The sequence below is a fragment of the Schistocerca americana genome, chromosome X (assembly GCF_021461395.2).
Source record: "Schistocerca americana isolate TAMUIC-IGC-003095 chromosome X, iqSchAmer2.1, whole genome shotgun sequence".
NCBI lineage: Eukaryota > Metazoa > Arthropoda > Insecta > Orthoptera > Acrididae > Schistocerca > Schistocerca americana.
The window spans coordinates 122,297,702-122,320,371 of NC_060130.1; the positions used below are offsets into that span (position 1 = coordinate 122,297,702).

The 22,670-nt window shown below is 38.6% G+C and overlaps 1 protein-coding gene across 1 annotated transcript in view; it reads right to left on the reverse strand.

Annotated features, from left to right (window-relative positions):
* LOC124555099 (zinc finger FYVE domain-containing protein 9) overlaps positions 1 to 22,670 on the reverse strand; it is a 378,366-nt gene that overhangs the window by 192,939 nt on the left and 162,757 nt on the right. Inside the window, exon 6 of the mRNA XM_047128896.1 lies at positions 12,346 to 12,561. Coding sequence (XP_046984852.1) covers positions 12,346 to 12,561 — 216 coding nt within the window. The remainder of the gene's footprint in view (positions 1 to 12,345; positions 12,562 to 22,670) is intronic.

Genomic DNA, 22,670 nt, shown 5'->3' on the forward strand with positions numbered 1-22,670 from the left:
CAATAAAACAAAACACATTTGGTGACAAAAATACACATTTCCTTGGAGTGGCAAGAAAGATTTAAAATACCTTCACTGATTTCGGAAATAACCTCAGCAAAAAGTAGGCCTCTTTAAAGAAGTGTATAAGGCGGGGAATAATCGTGTAAACCAACACTGCAGGTGACCACCAATAAAATGTTGGTTCTACTATGTTTGTTATTGTCGGTTATTACCCACTGTGGTATAGATATTATTTTACACATATTTTGTGATTTTTCTTTCGAGAAACATATGAATGCACAGTGAACAAACTTCCAGTGACTGACACAATTTTCATTTTCTTATCGTCCATACTTTTTCACATATAAACTACTTTTGATGTGCCAGAATGTACTAGAACAAATAAAATGCGTATAAAACGCCACACTGTACAATGTACTTGCTGCGAGACAGTCGCAATTCCTCACGGCCTCTGGCCTGCTGAGGAGTACTGTCCTGAGTCCAAGGATAAACCACGAAAATCTGCCCATTATGCCACACACACACACAGACAGACCCAACCTGCAGGCAGGTTGGTAAGACTAGATCAAACAGGCAGGGCTTGCACATTAGTGGAAACCGCATGGCTTCAGATCAGCAGGCCCGATTCATTACAGATACCCACAGAAACGGCCTGCAGTTTTGGCCAGTCACAGAAATCCACTCATATGGCCAGCTATTTACGAGCCACAGACAGCATGTTGATGAAATCAGACCATGGTAATCAATCAAGCAACAGATAACTTGTTCAAGTACTTTGAGAATCAATAATAATGAGGATAGTTAGCAACTCACTGTAAAGGTGTTTGCTGAGCCACAGACAGGCACGTAGAAAAGACAATCACACTCACACAACCAAATTTTCAGCTATAGCTTTTGTCAGAAAATGAGAGCACACATGCATTCACACAGTCACTCAGACACAACTCATGCACACATGACCACCGTCTCTGGCCACTGCATCTACAGTCTCTGAGAACCAGATACAAACAAATCACTCCTCATGCCTCCCTGCCTCTCGTCAGTAGCTGCTAGGCTAGTGGCAAGAAGTGCTGGCAGCACTGACTGAAAGCTGAGGGGAGTAATACAATGAGGAGAAGCAGTAAGAATGAGGAATTAGGGAAGCAGCACAGGTGCTCAGCTGCACCCAGCCAGCGACGATGCATGACACCTCATGAAACAAACCATTTCACCTACTGAGACAATAATGAGATTTTTCCAGTGGTTTTTTAATTCTAAATTTCCCTGACATGTTTGAAATTCTCTGATTTCCCTGAATCATATAACCTGTGGCAAACCTGGTCTTTGCACAAGATGACAGGGTAACACCTGAATGAAATTTTCACTCTGCAGAGGAGTGTGTGCTGATATGAAACTTCCTGGCAGATTACAACTGTGTGCCGGACCGAGACTTGAACTTGGGACCTTTGCTTTTCGCGGGGAAGTGCTCTTTGCCTGCGAAAGGCAAAGGTCCCGAGTTCGAGTCTCAGTCCGGCATACAGTTTTAATCTGCCAGGAAGTTTCATGGTAACACCTATTCATATACTGTACCAAATACTTACTGTAACAGCTAGTTTCACATTTCATAGATTATTTGTATGATTTATCATAATGATGCAGAACGAGTCATTTTACATTCAAATAACATATTCATATGTAAACACAGCTATATGCTAACCACTTAAAAGTTGCATTTTTTCCCTAAAAAAGTAAAAAAATAAATACAGATTTGAGTTGGTGATTCCTAACTGCCACTTTTTACAGACTACAAAAACAGAAATTTCTCTATGGAACAGGAGTAGTTGTCAAGGGAAAGTTTTGTTCATTTTCAAATTTCACTTTATTGTCCATCGGACAGTTTATATCATTGCTTAAGTGCTCAAAAATTTGGTGGCAGCACTACGCACTTGTTTTTGTGTTAAAGCCAATCTTAATGTGGCATAATTAATGTAGTTTTTTCTTCTGTTATCTCAAGAGAGTACACTACTTTTGAGCTGCAGTGGATTATTTACAACAAACATCATGAGGGAATAAATATAGGGTGAATCAGTAAGCAAAATGTCTAACTCCCTAAACAAATATTTGCAAGATGATCAATATTATTCTCACAGCATGTTTTCAAGCAGTGAAGACCTTTCTTAAAGATAATCAAACACTGGAATATTCAGGATGGTATGTAACAATATTATGAAAAGGAAAGTTGCTACTCATCATATAGTGGAGATGCTGAGTCACAGATAGGCACAACAAAAAGACTCTCACAATTAAAGCTTTCAGCCGTTAAGGCCTTCGTCAACAATAGATGACAGAGACAGACACACACAAACCAACTCGCACACTTGACTGCAGTCTCACAGTCTCAGGCAACTGGAGAGAGAGAGAGAGAGAGAGAGAGAGAGAGAGAGAGAGAGAGAGAGAGAGAGTGCGCGAAGGCCTTAATTGCCAAAAGCTTCAATTGTGAAAGTCTTTTTGTAGTGCCTATCTGCGACTCAGTATCTCTGTTATATGGCGAGTAGAAACTTTCCACAATATTGTTTCTTAAAGATAATGTACACAAGAACATTATTCCAAAAAGTATTACTGAATGAAAATACTCTAAACATGTCAGCTTACTGGCTTGCCTCTCCCCAAGATTTGCAATGATCAGAAGTGCAAATGTGGCTGGAATAAATTGTTTGTGGAGTTCCAAAAATTTTTTTCTTTTTTTCAGTTTAAATTCTCATCAAAATGGATACATACAATTGTTGAAATTTTCATCCTCCTTACCATGTGTTACACTTTTCATTTGTGTAGTACCTCTAGATGTGCAGAACTGAATATATTGTACCTTTCTGAAAGAGTAAGACCATTTACAGAATACCACTCAATAATACTTTCAAGAAGATTATTTACCATTTCTTCCGTTGCTGTATGTATGTTTTGACTGATTACAAAACTAATGTCACCGGCAAAAAGAATTCATTCTGCTCGTTGTGTATTAGACCAAAATTCGTTTATGCGTATGAGAAACAAGGTGGATCTGAGAGCGAGCGTTGCTTAACCCCGTAAGTGATTTATCCACAGCCACAAGACTCACCCTTGCTCACACTGGTTTAGCTATAAAGTACAATTTCATGCATTCTTTTGGTTAGAAATGCCATTATCCATTACTTGGCTACACCACATAAAACCTCAGTTTATCTAGGAGAATACCGTGAGTCCCTTAGTCAAATGCCTTAGATAGGTCACAGAAAATGCCAACTGGTGCTATTTTGTTATTTAATTATTGTAAAATTTTGTTAACGAATGTGTAAATGGCAATCTCAGCAGAGCAACTCTTCTGAAATTCAAACCTATTTATGACTGCTATTATCAGGATGAAACTGTTAAATTTGAAATATAATGTTAGTTATTGAGAGATAACTGACCTTAAAGGGTCAGGAATTTGATATTTTTGGAGGAATCTGATATTTTTGGCTTAAAATGTTCTCTGGGATGTCTACTTTACTTTAGTGTTCATCCTAAGTTTGCCAGGAACTCCACTATAAGGTTACAAGGTGATCTGTGGAAAAGTTGTCTGAAAGCCACTCACAGTGGGGGAAAAAAAATAGTCTATGTTGCAGCCAACGTGGCAGTACGTAATTTCAAAGACGACTAACAGGCATTATGGAAATTATGAACATGCTTGAACTTAGGATAGGACCAACCTGTTACAACTTCTACACAAAATCAGATGGAAAGAATCTGCTCTTCTAACAGTGGATGACAGATGGTGCCAAAAAGCCCAGCAGGACAACCACGGACACAAAAAAGATGGAGGAAGACCTACATTTGGATTTGGAAGGATTGCTGTAGGGTCCAGGGATCACTGACTAGAAGCACGTTTAACTTAACTACCACAAATGTAATCCAATACTTTAAATGTGTCCTTCTCAAAACTGTATTTTCCAAATTGGCAAGAAACATAACCTGAGAATGGAACATATGAGTTTAGTTGGAATTTGATGCTGGTATTCTAAACTGAACTCTCTACCAGCACACGTAGCCATTTTGCGAGATCTTCTAAAGTCTATTTTTGGTGCACACTTTTGTGTTTATGTTTTGGACAAAAAACATGACATTTGTTTGAACATGTCACCATTTTATTATAACTTGATATTTTTCAATTATCCTATGTATGCTGATAGAAAATATATTGAAAATGACTCGCACAATTAGTTTTTTACAGGTCTAATAGGAGGGCTTCAGGAATTCCTGATGATGACCTATGTTCTGAGTGTAAGGGGTCTTTCAACCTGATGCAGCAGTTACAGAGAGTGTCTGATGTGTGGACACAAAAATGATTTCTTAAAGACAAAAGTGTAAGGAGTAAAACTATATCATCAGAATGGTTATTAATTTTTATTTTACCTGAAACAAAAATAAAGTCACGAAAATCACCTACTTTTTTTGCTCTCAAAGAGGGTTACCCTTCAACATCAAAATCTTCAAAACATTGTACATCAGTAGAGATCAAACTAATGTTTTTTGAATGTACTGAAAAACATAAACCCATACAGTACATCACATATGAATGTAATGTTTATGAAATAAAATAGTGAATTTAACTGTACCAGGGTGTATACATTGATAAGGAAAAAAAATTCCCCGAGTTTTTCCCGGATTTCCCAGTTAAAAATACACTTTCTCCTGGGTGACAGTATATTTTCCCTTATCAATCCTTTGAATGGTTATGGTTTTATACATGGGCATACAATCTCACGGCACTTTAGAAAACAAAACTCAGGGGGAAAAAAAGACACGTTTTGGGAACATCTTTGATGTGCAGCAACATGTACGCTGTGTATTTTCGTATTACGAAAGTATACACTGGAATTCCACCAAACACCACATGTTACTTTCCGAAGCATTGAAATCGAGATTTCGATGCACTTTTGTAGGCCGTTCGTAGCTCATGTCACGTGATCTCGCCAGCCGATGACAGCGGGTATTCAGAGCATAGGACACGTGATGTAGTCAGCCAACAGCAACATCACTGTTAAGTAGCACGAACACACAAACAGGGAAAGTTAATAGTTTAAATTAATATACATAGTGTTGCTACAAGAAAAGCAAAGTTTTCACATATAATATTGGTCTCAAGCTGCAAGAGAAGCTAAGCTTTTGCATATACTGTTAATCTTTTTTGGCGTATTACACTTGAAATCTATCACACAAAAGTGCCAGTAAAATTTTTAATGACGACATAAATGTTTGATCTTCAGGGTTCGAAATTCTTCTAAATGGCGCGTCATCAAGGAGTTGATTTTTAAATGAGAGTCAAACGCTCTGTGATTTAATAAATTCATGGTACATTCTTTCACATAATCAAAATATCCATGGGTGTACTGCCGGTCTACAATGTCCAACGGGCACAATATTTCGGCAATCATACATGTTGCCATCATCAGCCGGGAGAAACTCAAGAATCACATTCTTGCACATAGTTCAACTTACATAAAAGTTTATTCACTTTCAAAGTAACGCTTTTCAAACGACTATTCGCAATATTTTCCCGCGGCCTATTAGAAATAGGTTCGTTTCAGCAGTTGCCAGAAAGCGCAGATGACAGGCGACACCACGCTTGGGTAGCTATCATGACGTACGAAGCCCGTATGTACGTACATGTAAAACATTGAAAGATCATACATTATGTCATAAAAGAAACAAGACATCAGAGGATACTGCAAGAGCATCAGAATTCCGTGAACAATATTAAAATGTGCACATTTAACCCGTAACTGGTGATGGTTGGGTGTCAGATACTCAGCTAAATCTTTGAAGCCCCATTATTACCAAATTGTCCTATACCTTCAAGTCAGTTTGTTGCAAGTCGGCCTGAAGCGTGGTACTCAACAGAGCAGTGAGTTGTTTGATTTTAGACATGATTTTTTAAAGTTACTGGGTATTTTTAACCCAACCTCACTAGTTATGGAACTTTTTTTTTTGGAATATTCTCGTATTCTATTTTATAGGTGGTATGGCATCTAGCAGGTTTCCTGTGATAACTAATAACCCTGAATGCAGTTCTCATCAAAGCAATGAGTTTATTTGATTCGTTATTACTAGAAACTCTGCTTATTGATAACCACGTTAGTTACCCTGAGATTTTCTCATTTTCCAATTTTCAGCTGACATGCCATCTAGAAGGTGGTCTATGAAACCTAGTGACTAGGTGAGATCTATACTGGATGAGTCAGAGTGAATGTAGTAGGGATGAAAATTTTATAGAACAAGGTTTACAGAGTGCCCATGAAACCAAATCAGAGCAAAAAGTATGTGAAGTTGAGAATGAAGTGCATGGTATGCCTAATGCTACAGTTCTTGGACCATAACCAAGTTCACTAAAACCACCACATTCCTTTGAAACAGACACACGGTCATCAGATGAAGACAAACCCCTTTCAAAAAGGCAGAATCGTCAATACGAGCGAAAGAAGTATTATGGGAAGAACCATTTCATATGGTCCAAAAAACCTCCAGCTTCAAATGTTCGCACAAGGAAACATAGTATCGTTTCACATTTACTGGGAATAATTGGCCCTGCTAAAGCCCTTGGTCAGATTTGTAGACCCCAGACTGCCTGGACGCTACTTTTTAGTGAGAGAATACTGAATGAAATAATTCTGCAAACCAATAAAAAAACTGGCCCCTCATGAGGGAAAAGTTGTCTGATGACACAAGAACTGTCTAGAAAGACTTGGATCTGATCGAGTTCAAGGCTTTTTTGGGGGTTCTCATGTTCACAGCCATCTTCAAATCTAATAATGAAGATCTTCTAGCTATGTTTGCAACCGACGGTACTGGTCGTGATATTTTTCATTGTACAATGTCACTGAAGAGGGTCTTGGTGTTACTGCTCAGTATACGTTTTGATGACGCCTCAGACAGAGATGTGAGGAAAAAATGTGATGCAACAACTCCTATAAAATGGGTTTTCCAAGAGTTTATGAAAAACTGTATGGCTAGTTACTCAATTGGAATGTACGCTTGCATTGACAAAATGTTGGTGGGCTTTCGTGGTCGATGCCACTTTAAAATGTATATACCCAGCAAACCTAGAAAATATGGACTCAAAATAATGGCTTTGGAAGATGCAAAAACCCACTACTTGCTAAACGCCTACATTTACTCTGGAGAGGATAGTGATGGCAGAACACTCACTGATGAGGAGAAGAAATTTTCCAAGCCAACTCAAGCAGTGTTGCAATTGATCAAACCCATTATCGGAAGTAACCGCAATATCACAGCAGATAATTGGTTTTCGTCCATTGCCCTCGTACAGGAACTACGTAAAAGGGGCTTGACATACACAGGAACACAGCGAAAAAATAAACAAGAAATACCGAAAGAATTTTTACGTGCCAAGGAAAGAAAAGTAGGAGAAGCTCTCTAAGATTTCACAAAGTAGACAACATTGCTCTCTTATGTACCAAAGAAAGGCAAGGCCATCCTACTTGTATTCTCATTGCACCATACCCAGTCAACTGATCCAGAAACCCAGAAACCAGAAATCATTGCCTTTTATAACAACACAAAAGGTGGGGTCGACACCGTAGATGAGAAATGCAGAGTATACTCAACAAGTCGATGCCGAAGGCAATGGCCATTAGCCATATTTTTCACTCTAATGCACATTAGCCTAGTGAATGCCTATGTTATCTACTGTGGATTCCCAGGGAATCCAGAGCTAACCAGATTGGGATACATCAAAAATCCTGCCAAGGAACTCATAGACCCTCATCTCAATCGTCGACTTCAAAATGACCATTTGCCCCGTGAATTGCGGCTAAACATCAGCAGAATTCTCAAGGTACCAGTTCCATGTGAAGCCAGACAAGACTTGGGCAAACAAGTGAGGTGTAAGAAGTGCCCACCAGGCTCTGACAGAAAAACGAAAAAGGTCTGTAACAGCTGCATCGTACTGATTTGCGGAGCCTGCACGATTCCTGTATGCCAAGATTGCGTAGAGTAATGGCTTGCCAATTCTTCTGTGTGTAATAACTTGTCAAAAAATAATGTGTTCTTATAAAGGTTCATTGTTGCTTTATACTGTAATATTCAAATTTGGTTTATTTGTTTATAAAAAATTTGCAGATATATGTATTTTATGACATGTTGCAAAATTTGTTATGGACTTACATATATTTGAAAAATTGTCTATTCTGTTCACTGTAAATAATTTTCTGCTGGCAAAAGCTGTTCAGAGATGTCAATAAAAGTTACTTCTGCAATGTATGTAGAAACTTTTCATTTCTCCTTCACCACTGAAGTATGAGGGCCATGGAAATTATTGGGTACCTATAACCCAGCCTCATCAGTTGTGTTACAAAAATATCACCTCACCAGTTACAGGTTAAAGTGCATACTTAAAGTGCACATTCGTATGTCCGGATTCCCAATGAAGTAGACCTTGACCTGATATTAAGCTTTTCACTGTGGTTTTCGGGATGTAAATTTTCTTGGAGCACCAGTACTGTATTATATCATGTTTGGTTCTTTATTATGACATAATGCCATATGTGCTAGAAAATGAAAACGTGCACAATGCAGCGAACAGTTGAAACTAGCCAGTACTGTGGAATTAAACATTTCGTTTCAAATACATTGACTGCCTCTGCGGAAAAGGTTAACAAAAGTCAAATTTCTTTAGCAGACAGACAAAAATAACTTCATTGTTCCACAAGGTGATTAATCCTTGACTGTCAGAAAGGGGGAAATAAAATAAAATATGAAACTAATGACATATTTTAGTCTTTTGTAATTATGTGAGTGTGTTTTAATTCATTTGATAGCTACCAGCCACAGATATCTGTTTTGTTTTCATTTGACATGAGAGTTAACGAAGGGGAAACAGCAAAATAACTAAATGTAAACACGGGTCATGTGGACACTACCCACTGAAACTCAGACTGCTCTGCACATCAGCAACGAGTCTACGACATTTGCGAACTGAGTCAATACTAAAAAAAAAATCGAATTTTCAAAAATATGTTCATCTTGTAGCGCACATCATTCTGAAAAGTCTGAAACATAAAACATATGTATTCGAGGAAATGTAAGCCATATTATTTGGTCTTAAGTATGCCAAAGTATAGTGCCACGCCTCTTGATAAAGCATTTTTCTACCGCACGTCCAAACTATATTCAGGCGAGTAGAAATTGAAATGTCCTGTGGTGCCTCTCCTGCTCCCAGTCGGACGGTTTGACAGCCTGCCCCTCTTTAAAAAAATCTCGCAATTAATAGCAGATGGGATTATTTGTAATCGAGAGAACAAGAACTCTTCAGAAAATCTGAACTCTTTATTGCCTATTAGTTAATAACTTGCTGATTTGTGTAACATAAAATTAAATAAAGGATATATAAAACCAATACTGACAAGAGATAAGCAAGAAATTACACATTTCTTCAAACCTTAGCTCCTAGCATTTTTTTCTCTCTAATCTTGCTACAGCTTTACATGGCGTGCTTTCCTTCCTGCAAAAGAATCTATTACTTCATCAAAGTTCATCAAACGTTTTGCTAGATGAAAAATCTAAATTTCGTTATGTAATACTGAAAAAGCTATTAATACAAATAATACCCAAGACTGGTGTGGTTTCTCGATCTGATTACGTCTATTTTGTAACTCTGCTAGATAAAACAAAATAGACCTTTATAATATGGCAGCAATTTTGTAACACACCAAATAAATGAGACTGTTTTGGCACAAATGGCCATTTTTATAACATGACAGAATATAATCCACGAAGTACAAATATCAAATGCTTATTAGGCCTACTACAAGCAAAAAGCTTTATGATAGGAAATAGTTTTACATTTCATTCATATCCACCAGCTTCTCAAGCACGAGACCGAAAACTAATATTACAAAATTTTTATATAAATTTGGAATCATCTTATTCTTCCATAATTTGTGTGATGTCCCCGTTTCTTCTCCTTCCTTGTTCTAACAAACAATCTTGTCATCACCAATTCTGTAGCTATTCCTGCCATTGTCAAAATCTGTTTGCCAATTAACTTCACTAACCCTGTCAGAATTACAGGTTTAGTTATCCCGTGATTATGGTCCGGTTAGGCGTTATTACGTGTTCAAACAACACATTTTCCGGGTTACTTTCAGAGTAGAACTTACAAGTCTGCTAGCCGGGGACTGTAGAACTGGTCCTTACTAATGTAGCGATCTGGCCAAAAATTTTCTGTCAAAATTTCATTTTCTTGGATACACCGAGAAGATAATATGTAATCTTTCGCACCTGTTATTCCTGTTAGTCGTTTATTTCCATTCTGGTAGTCTGAATCTATGGATTTCGCTAGTAATTATAACAATACTGATCATTCGCAAACCCAATCAACCACACAATCAGACAGCGATTGGCATTCATCCGTTCGGCTTTACTCCCTCAGCTCATATTGAGGAAAGTTTATTTCTAGATGTAACGAGGATTCTCCTAACAGTCATCATGTACATTATGCATGCATTCAAAAGTCAACTTAGGATTCATTCAGAAATCAACTTAAAATGTGTTCAAAAACCAACAGGGAAGCGTTTCAAAATCATATGAATAATTGACACTTCTGCCTCGACTGACATCTCTGCCCAAACTCTTTGTCTTTAAATATGTCTGCTTGTGTCTGTATGTGTGGATGGATATGTGCGTGTGTGCGAGTGTATACCTGTCCTTTTTTCCCCCCTAAGGTAAGTCTTTCCGCTCCCGGGATTGGAATGACTCCTTACCCTCTCCCTTAAAACCCACTTTCTTTCGTCTTCCCCTCTCCTTCCCTCTTTCCTGATGAGGCAACAGTTTGTTGCAAAAGCTTGAATTTTGTGTGTATGTTTGTGTTTGTTTGTGTGTCTATCGACCTGCCAGCACTTTTGTTCGGTAAGTCACCTCATCTTTGTTTTTATACATAATTTTTCCCACGTGGAATGTTTCCTTCTATTATATTCATATGAATAATCGATAGACAAACGTGCGCTGGATGCTAGGCGCTTTGTGAAACAAGTTCCCCCCCCCCCCCCCCCCGAAGAACATAAATTTACCGCCCCCTTTTCCCGGTAGCATCTAGCTGCTTGCTGCGACTGCTTGCACAGGCAACAGCCACATTCCTATAGTCAGAAGTGGGAGAATCTACTACCCAAACATGACTCAACTGCACATGCGCATGAGCTCACGGTAATTGCAAAAACAAATCGACTGTAAACAGTTGCAACTTCACGCTCACTGGAGGCAATTTGTTGTTATGAAGCACTGCATAGTCTACCTAAAGCCTTTGACACATTTTCAATTGGCAGACGCTTGCATGAGCACTGTGTGTCGTCATTGTATATGGCGCATTTCCTTTGCAATTTAAGTTATTTTCATTTTTTTCTCTCATTTATGTTTTATTGTTGAAGTATTATTCTGCAGTAGCAGGATACAGTAATATCCTTTGATAGAGTATCGGTTCTTACCAGTCAAAATTCCAAAAATTTAATTGAAAACTCAAACAATAAAAAATTCCCGGAATTCTAAAAATATCGTGGGTTTTTCCCGGTTTTCTCCCGGATGAAAAAATTCCCAGGTTTTTCCCGGATCTCCCAGTTGTCCCGGATCGTATACACCCTGTGTACATGAGGCGAATGGCAGAATCACATAGCACAGGAAATTAATGAAAGTAATGCCTAGACAAGCAACGTACCTCCAATTAATTACTTATTGAATCAAAATCATGGGCTGTGTATAACAGTCTGCAACAAAAACCAAATTCAGTATCTTTTCTAAGTGGGTAAATCAAGTGTAATGTTGGTAACTTTCATTACAACACTCGTGATAAACTGTTAACTTGTGACCAGAAAAGCATTCAACTCAACCAATGTCGGGAATCATCTAAAATCAACACTTGTGCCAACATGTATCATAGCAAAAGGCATTACAAAGATTTCTTATTTAAATAAAGCCAATCCACATTTCTCCATCTTCTGATTAAAGAACACTTAATGCACAAGACAGAACACGGAAGAAAAAAGGTAAGAACACTAAAAGAAAAGATAGATACAAATTATTTCTTAATATAGTAAATAATGAGTAACAGGTTTAACAATAAATTCCACAATTTCTGATAAGCTCTTCACTACTATCATTCAGATTCTACATAATACTTCTAGCTAATTTTTAAAAGCATTATGAGTCTACTAACTGGTTTGGACTGCAAACAGTGTTACCTTAATAACTATGATTTGTAATGCACAGACTGATTATAGAATATAGATTAAACTAGACAGCAGAATGTGACACAAAATGTATGGCTTGTATGCTATTTACCTTCTCTCTTTAATACTCCAACAGGTACCAGAACACTTGGAAGTGGCTGATGCACAGCACTAGCAGCTTGTTCTAATGGTGGTATTGTAGAGCAGTACTCCATAGGATTGTTAGGGTTTGGCTGCCTACCCAAAGGAGTTCCCGATGAAGTAAGGCTATTTTCATTATTTGAAACTGCAGGTGTGTCGATGTTTTCCACATGGTCGTTTATGAATGCTGGCAACAAATTTAAATAATGTTTATTCACATGCTACACTACTGCTACTGCTACTGCTACTGCTACTACCACTACCACCGCCACCACCACTGCTTCCGCATCCAATACCCACAGCAGTTAAAGTTGTGCATAAAATATCTATATTATATATCAGTTTTCCTTTACTGATATGTTATAAAACATCATCACATGGCTATCACAGATAGTAATAACAACAACCAAATGCCTCTCAGACTTTCAAATATACTGCAACAGATTTGGCTTTTTCCACAAATTTTCCTTGCAACCACAAAAAAAGTTACACACTTATTGGTAACTTACAATAATGTTAGATTTAATATTAATTTAAGCAAAGTGGAGAGAAGCAAAGAGCAAGCAGTTTCAATTCCGACATGTTCTGACAGTCACACGTTAATACATACCACAACAGGCAGGCATATATTCTACAATAAGAACAGTTCAATAACTCACTCATAGCCTAATGAATGGCAACCTTCCCAGTAATTTCCCCATTCATGTCTCCTCACCCCCACTGTGTCAACCCATCTGCCCATTTTCCCCTTCCCTGCTTCTCTACTTTTCTGCTCCCCATTCCCGCACTCCCCCCCCCCCCCCCCCCCCAACTCCACCTCCTTGCCCAATAGCCTCCAGACGCTGTCCCCTGCAGTCTTGTCTTGCCTCCATCTAGTCCCTACACACTCTGCCAGACAGCGGTCTTCTTTCCACACACTCATACCCTGTTATTCGTACCCCTTCCCTACCCAGATATTCGTACCCCTTCCCTGTTCCACACCAGACACAACACATTGCTGTAACACATTGCAGTCTGGCCAGAGAGGCCAGACATAGTGGTCGTGTGTGTGTGTGTGTGTTCCTTTCTTTTCTGAACAAGGCACTGTCCAAAAGCTAAGTGTGTAAATCAATCATCTTTTCGTTGCAGCTGTCTGTGACTCAACATGTCATCTTTGCAGTGAGTAGCAGTTTATACTTTCCATAATTGTCAATTTTGGAGTTCTTTGTTTCCAAACCCTGAATTCCAAGTCAGGTGATTGCTTGAATAATGCACACTTTGTTTTCTACAATTCCTCAGCATTTCCATGCCAGGGGTTCTTTAGTTGAAACAGCATTTAGGTCAGATCAGACCCACCATCTAATTACCGGTAAATTAGAAGTTAAAGTGAAAGTAGTTATTTTTTCAATGTATAAATTAATTTTTAGCTCTTTTCATATTTTTTTTTATCTCAGTTATGTTCCAGTAAGTGCTGCATAAGCAACATCTTGTATCTAATACATTGTGTACTCTCAGACAACACAAGCAAACCTACTCTGCCCAGGAAACTGGAGCACTTATGAAAATCTGTAAGCATGAATAAAAGCCTACATAATCCATCCCCATCTCAGAAACTCAAATAACTGGTTTTGACATAATTCATTCTTTTCCACATCATAGTTTGCTTACGTTATCTTTGTTTTGCACTATCTTAAAAATATCTTTATGCAAAAATTATGGTGACCCTGCAATGAGTAAATTCTTTCTGCATTCCAGCAGGTTCATTTGTTGTAAGCAAGAACTACTCAAGGTCACACCAAAGTTCTTGGGAAGCATTCTTTTGTTATTGCTTCATTTTACTTCTAACCACCCAGTGCTAAGCGAAGGAATTAAATTCACTACTTAATAGAAAAACCATGAGCTGCACAAATTATACAAAATAACAGATTTGGCAAAAGAGGTTACACATTACTGAGCCTCTATTTAACACTCATTCATCTCATGGCACATACTCATCTTCTGTTGTCTTTTTTTTTTTTCTTTATTCTTATATGTAGGTATCAGTGCTGCCCTTATGTCCTAGGCAAGAAAATCATGATCATAATCCTGATCCAAACGTAAGGTTCCAAAATTTAATAATGAAAAAGTTTGAAATTGAAGTTTATTGTAAGTCACCTAGTGCTCTCATTATGAAACACTGGGTGAATACAGTCTGGGTAATTAGTGTTCCATTTTAAGCAAAAGCAAGGTTGTCATGCATCTCAGTGTTTGATGTCATATTTCCTGAACCATGTGCCATACAATACTACATAAGGGGCACTCAAACAAAGATGAGACACATTGAAAGCAATAAATAAACTGTTTATTATTTCAAAAGTAGGCAGCATAACTGTTAACGCACGTTATCCGCTGTGAGACAAAATGGTCCACAATTTCATGGAAATGTGTTTTCAGTTGCCTATGGAACCATGGTTGTGTCCAGGCATGCACCTCTTCATCCAAAGCAAATCGACAGGCACGAATATCTTTCTTCAGGACCAAAGTTGTTTCAACTACATTGTAGAAATTTCACTGGGACCATACAGTCTCGATCTTCCCCCATGCGATTTCCATATTTTTGGAGTCCTGAAGAAAGACATTCATAGCCATCGACTTGCTTCGGTGTATGCCTGCGTACAATCATGGTTCTGTAGGCAACTGCAAATGTTTTTGCATCAAGGCATTCACCACCTTGTTTCACAATGTTATTAACAGATATGGTGATTACTTTTGAAACAATAAAGAGTTTACTTACTTTCTTTCCATCTGTCCCACTTTCATTTGCTGCCCCTTATAATTTTGCAGGCACATTTTGTGATATACCGAGTGATCAAAAAGTCAATATAAATTTGAAAACTTAATAAACCACGGAATAATGTAGATAGAGAGGTAAAAAATTGACACACATGCTTGGAATGACATGGGGTTTTTTAAAAAAAAAAGCAAAGTATTGCTAGACGGGTGAAAGATCTCTTGCGCGCGTCATTTGGTGATGATCGCATGCTCAGCCGCCACTTTCATCATGATTGACCTCCCAGGTCCCCAGACCTCAGTCCATGCGATTATTGGCTTTGCGGTCACCGGAACTCGTAAGTGTATCGTGATCGACCGACATCTCTAGGGATGCTGAAAGACAACATCCAATGCCAATGCCTCACCATAACTCCGGACATGCTTTACAGTGCTGTTCACAAAATTATTCCTCGACTACAGCTATTGTTGAGGAATGATGGTGGAGATATTGAGCATTTCCTGTAAAGAACATCATCTTTGCTTTGTGTTACTTTGTTATGCTAATTATTGCTATTCTGATCAGATGAAGCGCCATCTGTCGAACATTTTTTGAACTTTTATATTTTTTGGTTCTAATAAAACCCCATGTCATTCCAAGCATGTGTGTCAATTTGTACCTCTCTATCTCCATTATTCCGTGATTTATTCAATTTTCAAATTTATACTGACTTTTTGATCACCCAGTATGTAGATACTGTCTGTAAACAGTGTCGCAAATAGAGTCAGTGATAAAAAGTTTCATACAGGTTTGAAATTGTGTGTCAATTCTGCTGGAAGCCACTTAGTGCTCTCATTCTCAAATACTGGTTGAATAAAGTCCAGGTATTCGCACACAGTCAGTTACACTGCCTCAAGACAAGCACACAGTTTCTGTGATGCTTGTCTTATTGTGTTAAGATATTAACATAACACTACACAGGGTGCTTGAGGAGGGAAGGTCACACAGTGATACTATAAGTAATTCTGAACAAAAAAATGTTATATGAACATAGGTCCACAATAGCTTCGTGAAGGAGGTATAGGAATTGAAAGGAACTTTAATTCTGAAAAACTTATACGCAATACAATTGGACTGTAACATGATTTTCTTGAAAACAACATTACAGGGAAGTAAAGTTATGTTACCCATTTTTACATAATGTTTATTTACTTTGCATTTAGTACATAATGCATTACAACATGCATGTTACATGTATTCAGTAGAAAAAGATGTGCCACGTCTTTTACAAACGACTTAAACATTTATCGTACAGATGTTGTATAGTTCACAGAGTAGGTTTGAATATCCCACCACGAACGTCAATGCACTTTTGCACTCCAGCGATAACATATTGTGTTGCTTGTTCAATTGCCTGTGGTTGGTTCCTAAGCAATTCAGCAGTGTCCATGATGTGACAAAGCAGTTCATCTCGTGTATTTATCTTCACTTTGTGCACCTCTGATTTCATCTAACCCCATAAACAGAAATCTAAAGGTGTAAGGTCAGCAATGAGGGTAGGTGCAGTTGCGATGGTCCGTCACATGTAAGGTAACATGTGGAGGGGCACCGTCATGTTGAAACTACATTCCAGTTCAATTGGCTAAAGGAACGTCTTCCAATAGTTAAACAAATGAATTTTCCAGAAAATGCAGGTACCTCTCTCCCGTCAATCGCTGATTGATAATAAATGGACCTATCAAAAGGTTACCGATCATGCCGCACCAAACATTTATGGCAAAATGAACTTGGAAATTTCTATCCACTGAAGTGTGTGTATTTTCCTGTGACCATCGATGATTATTGCATGTGTTGTTTATTCTACGGCATGAAGACTGGGCTTCATAGTGAATAGTATGTATGGAAACAAGTGACTATTCTCAATTACCCAGTGACAGAACTGAAGTCATTGGGCATTGTTGCCAACATTGAGATTTTGGACACGCTGTATGTGAAATGGATACAGGTTTTCCGCATGTAATGTTTCCCATACACGTGTCTGTGGGACATTCATACGCAGGGACATTCTTCGTATGCCCGTATTGGGACTTCGCTCAACATTTGCGATAATTTCTTCCTGTTCTTGCAAAGTCTGTTGACGTGCACGCTTGGACGAAAAATATCTACTTAGAAGAGAGCCTGTTGCACGCAAAGTGATAAACCCTTTGGTAAACACGCTGCGATCAGGTAATCGTCTAGTCAGAAAGCGCCTCCGGTATTATTCTCTTGCAGTGGTAGCACTACCGTCGCAGAAGTCATAAACATACACTATATCTGCATATTCCTTACTACTGTAGATGTGTGGCATTGTTAGCAGAGCTTGTACGAACTCAGTTAACACCATACACTACACAGCGAACCAATCTGTCAACAGTACACTACACAATGTGGCTTACACGGCACAACTACGCAAACAACGGGTGATTGTACTACGTATGTCACATGACCATAATACGTGGTAGGTTGCATAGCGTAAACATGGCATATACCCGTGCATTGTTTGCAAGAAAATCACGTTACAATCCAGTTGTATTGTGTATACATTCACGTTGAGTACATCAATTTTGCAGAATTAAAGTTCATTTCAATACCCCTACCTCCCTAATGAAGCATTTGCGGACCTGTGTTCATATAACATTTTTTTGTTCAGAATTATTTATACTATCACTGTTTAAAATATTGACCTTTCCTCCCCAAACATCCTGTATATTTTAATGAATAGGTTATGACAGTATTATAAATTTTTAAATTCAGCCAATAATTACTCAAAAGACAGAATAAAATCTTTTGTTGCCCCCGAAAGCCATTAGATAGGACACCTTCAACTGTTACCGTCTTCCGGGTTCCTATAAAAATCACCTTGCATAGCAAGCATAAAATGTCAAACAGATTCGTTGAATGTTTGGAGGTGAATTATTTTGTACGAAGAGATGGGCAATCAGGTTCTAATCTATTCCCTAATTTTATACGTGTTTCTCCTCATTTAAAGTTACATGTGCAGGATATCTCCGCTGTAAAAAATACACAGGGGTTAGACAAAAATATGTTAAAACTGCAAGAAATGCGTGTCTTGATCATAAATTTAGATGCTAGCCAAGTGTGCATGTGCCGCTGCAATATTTGACCACGAATGGCACCTGCGCAATGTCCTCAATACATTTCAAGTGTCAGTAGTGATTAGAACAATGTTCAGTTTAGTTGTGAGTGCATTATGTCTGAGCTAAGTGGTTTCAAACTTGGGCAAATTGTATGTGCTTGTATAGTGGGAGTCGAAGTGTTTGGTGTTTCAACAGGCACTGTATCGAAGATTTATACTGTGTACAGCGAAAATGGAAAAACATCATCCACTAAGTCACAGCACAGAGCAAAGTGTGTGCTGAGTGACTGTGACAGTCAATGGAGACAAAAGAGAGAGAGAGAGAGAGAGAGAGAGAGAGAGAGAGATGCATAAGTCACTGCAGAACTGAATATCACACTCCCAAATCCTGTCACCACCAAAACAACACAAAGGGAGCTCCATAAGCAGGGACCTGCAGGGCAAGCTGGAATTCCAGAGCTACTCATCAGTGATGCAAATGCCCCTAAAAGGAATACATGGTGCTGAAGGCATAAGAACCTGGATTCTCGAGCAATGGAAGAAATTCACTTGGTTGGATTAACCTTTTTCACACCATTTCGAATTTTACATCCCAAAACCGAAACATAGGAGAGGTTGTGTGATGTTTAGGGCAGCCATATCGTGGTATTCCAAGGGCTCCACAGTTACCCTGCAAGGTCGCATTACTGCCAAGGATTGTGTGACCACTGCAGATGATCAGGTCTATCCCAAGGTACAACTTTTGTTCCCTATAGTGATGCAGCATTACATGATGACAGGGCCTCTGTTCACACAGCTCGCATCATCCAGTACTGGTTTCGTGAGCATAGTGATGAACTGTCACATCTCCCCTGGCCACCACAGTCACCAGATCTCAAAATTATTGAGCCTTTGTGGTCTACTTCGGAGAGAAGGGTGCACGATCACTACCCACCTTCATCATCGTTACCTCAACTCGCCACTATTTTGCAGGAAGAATGTTGTAACATTCACTGCAAAATCATAGATGACCCATATTCACACATTCTGAGACAACTAGAAGATGTTTTGAATGCCAGCGGGCTTCCTACACCATATTAGGCACAGTAAAGTGTTGTGATCTTGGTTTTCTCTTTTTTCTGTCCAACCCCCGTGTGTTGTTCTTTTCTAATTGCAAGCAATAACTGATATAAGCTGGGAATGGTCAGAGCACACTACTCATTTCATTTATACATATCTTGTACAAGTCAATGACGAGCACACCACAGAATGTGAAAACTGCAACATCAATAAATTAGGCAACTGACAATACATAACTGATTAGGACTGTAGAATTGTTCTGGCATCAAGACTTTAGTTTGATGTGAAACCCTCACATGCTACATTCAGACCCTTTGCCACAAGAACAGCAGGACTTTTTTGATACCTAAACCACACAGCAGCTTCTTATGGGTGTCACATATGTCAATCATCTTGTTCTCACATTCTAACACTCGAGACTGTTTTTTTCACTCACAGGTTCCTCTTTCTTATTTGACCAGCTGCTGATTAGAGGTGCATAATTTTGTGCATGTTCACTTATTAGTTCTTCACTAAGAAGATGCAGAAATTCATTATGACTGACAACTTTCCCTCTAGGATCTCTATAAAGAATGCATACATTTATTCCAGCAAAAATTCAAAAAAATTGTAGAATGCTTGTACCAACCACCTCCACAAAGTTGATTTCACAGAACATTTTCTTGTCACCTTTTCTGGTCTATATACACCCTGTGTTTCATTAAATTATTAATATCCTACACTTTCTATACTTGAATGAAGGGCAGAGAGAACAAGAACATTTTTTTTTTAATTTTTCTTGCCTTGATAAAGGGAAACAGTTGCGTCTCAATGCTTCATCACAGTAGTCTCATACAGTGGTGCTTTTGACACACTGACATTGGCATCCTCTTCTCGAACCCACTCACTCTACCAACTAAGCTTACATTCTTATCAATAATTCGAACAGGTGCAAAGATGTGAAAAACTCTGTTATCACATTCCTTCTACTTCATGACAACATATTTCAGAAATGGTTTCGTTCTGTGACTGACGTTCATCCTTTCCCAGTTCTGGAAATCTAATCAACATATATTTAGTCCCTACATTGGTTGCTAAACAACATTTGATGCCAAAATTATCTGCCTTACTAGCCACATACTGTGTAAATCTTCACCAGCTGTTCATCGAACATTATGTTTTGTCCTCAACTGTATAGCAAGGAATTATTTTCAATGAAATTATTCCAAACTTCTGATACCAAAGACAACTTGTCTGTTTTGAGTCTTATTGAACTTTGTTTCAGGATATCAGAGAGCTAAAAATTCATAATGTCTTCAAATCTAACCCTTGACACTGTATCATTAAAGAACCTGTGACCAGACGAATGCAAGTCACATGAATATATTTGCTGTTAAATATACCATACTGTATGTTAATAGTTCCTCACTGCACATTCTGTCAGCAATATTACATATCTTGGATATGTACCTGTATCATGACAACTGGTCCATAAGACCAGAAATATGTTTTTCCAACGATGGCATGTCACTGTCAGGTCAGACTACCGAGCAATATGGCACAGTGTTTAGCACACTGGACTCGCATTCGGAAGGACCATGGTTCAAACCTGTGTCCCGCGTCCTGATTTAGGCTTTCCATGATTACCCTAAATTGCTTCAGGCAAATGTTTGGATGGTTTTTTTGAAAGGGCATGGTCGACTTTCTTTCCCATCCTTCCCTAATCTGATAAGACCTATCACCTTGCTGTTTGGTCTCCTCTCCCCAATGCACCAACCAACAGGTCAGACTTATTTTAATATTTTAAATGCACCGAGAATGGCTACAAGGCCGAAATCAAGATTTTGTGAAATAAAGGCACAATTAACAGTCAAATAGCTGAAATGTCTTTCAAAAATTTCTAGATGACTCTGGTCCCCCATAAACGGAAAATCATTAACAATAGGTATAAGGAGTCCCAAAACCAGCTCCGAAACTTTGGCATACATTGCAACACCATGTTACTGTCATGTGTAACGCAACTTAACATTTGCTAAACTCTTATGTGACATGTGTCTAGTGAAAAGTTAAGTGGTCAAAATGACAGCTGTCACAATTCTAGGTATACAATGAGAAATAAAGGCAATGATTAGAGTTACAGGTCTGCAATTTCTACAGTGCAGTCACAACACTTCAAAGCTTTACAACAAAAGGAAATGTCATTACAGACACAATATTTCAGATCAAGTTCTGCTTCCATGGCTCTAGTGTTAAACATCATGACATGGAACTGACGAAGGCTGCATATGTTTATATGGACTCTCCCTCCATGATGTTTGTCTACAAGTCCCCAAACCAGCAACCATGGTCACTGAGTACAATAATGGATGAGATGCTGATCAACTGTATTCCAAACATGTTAGGTGGCCGAAGGTCATGTAAGATGAATTCACAATCCATTCTTTGTAGGCCTGAACACACCCCATATCACATGTGCCTTGGCATTGCCTGACTGGAAGGAAGGGCAGTACGTACTACCAGAAAATGTTTTATAACAGCTATTTGGACAAGAGAGTGATCACTCTAAGCTGTGGTTACATTCCATGATTCAGTTCCCACTTGTCATTCTATCCACACGTGAATCACTTCAACTGCAACATGCCCTGTCTAAGCCAAAATTACATATTATCTGCCAGATACCTATCACTCTGCCTCATTCAGGCATGCTCATATGCTGATACAACACACTCTGACATAGATGCTGCAAACTGGCAGTGTCTTTTGACATTCCACTTTCTTTTAGGACTTTCCACCAACTGAGTTCCCACCTCTGTAGATGAGGTTACTGTGTGGTGGGGCTCAACTTGAAGATAAACCCGTATGTACAATGGTGGTGGATGAGATTTTCACTGCAAGTACTTGGGCGGAAGGGGTGGAGTGGGTTTTTTATACAGTTCTTGATCACCAGTCTTTGCATCAACATCCTAGGTTACATTCCACACATCTCTGCAGTGTCTCGTGAAACCTGGGCACATAACACTACGGATTGCCATCCATCCAGCCATCCATCCATCCATCCATCAATCCATCCATCAATCCATTGGATGGGGATGTTAAGCTTGGTGGTCCCCTTATTGCTATTTGAGAGGAGTAGGCTACGTGCTGGTACCACATTTCATCCTTAGTTAGTTAGTTATAGTTAATTACATGTCCCATAGATAATTTGAATGTTTCTTTCACTGAAATTATGTGGAATGAGTCAATTACAGGTCATGTATATGTGATTAGTGTTAATGTTAATGAACACATTAGTTCTACTCATGCAACTACACTTTTTTTGCTGGCTACCAGGTTTTAAGTAAAAAAGAGAAGGGTTATCCAGGAGAAATAATTTTAAATTAGATTTAAAACTTAT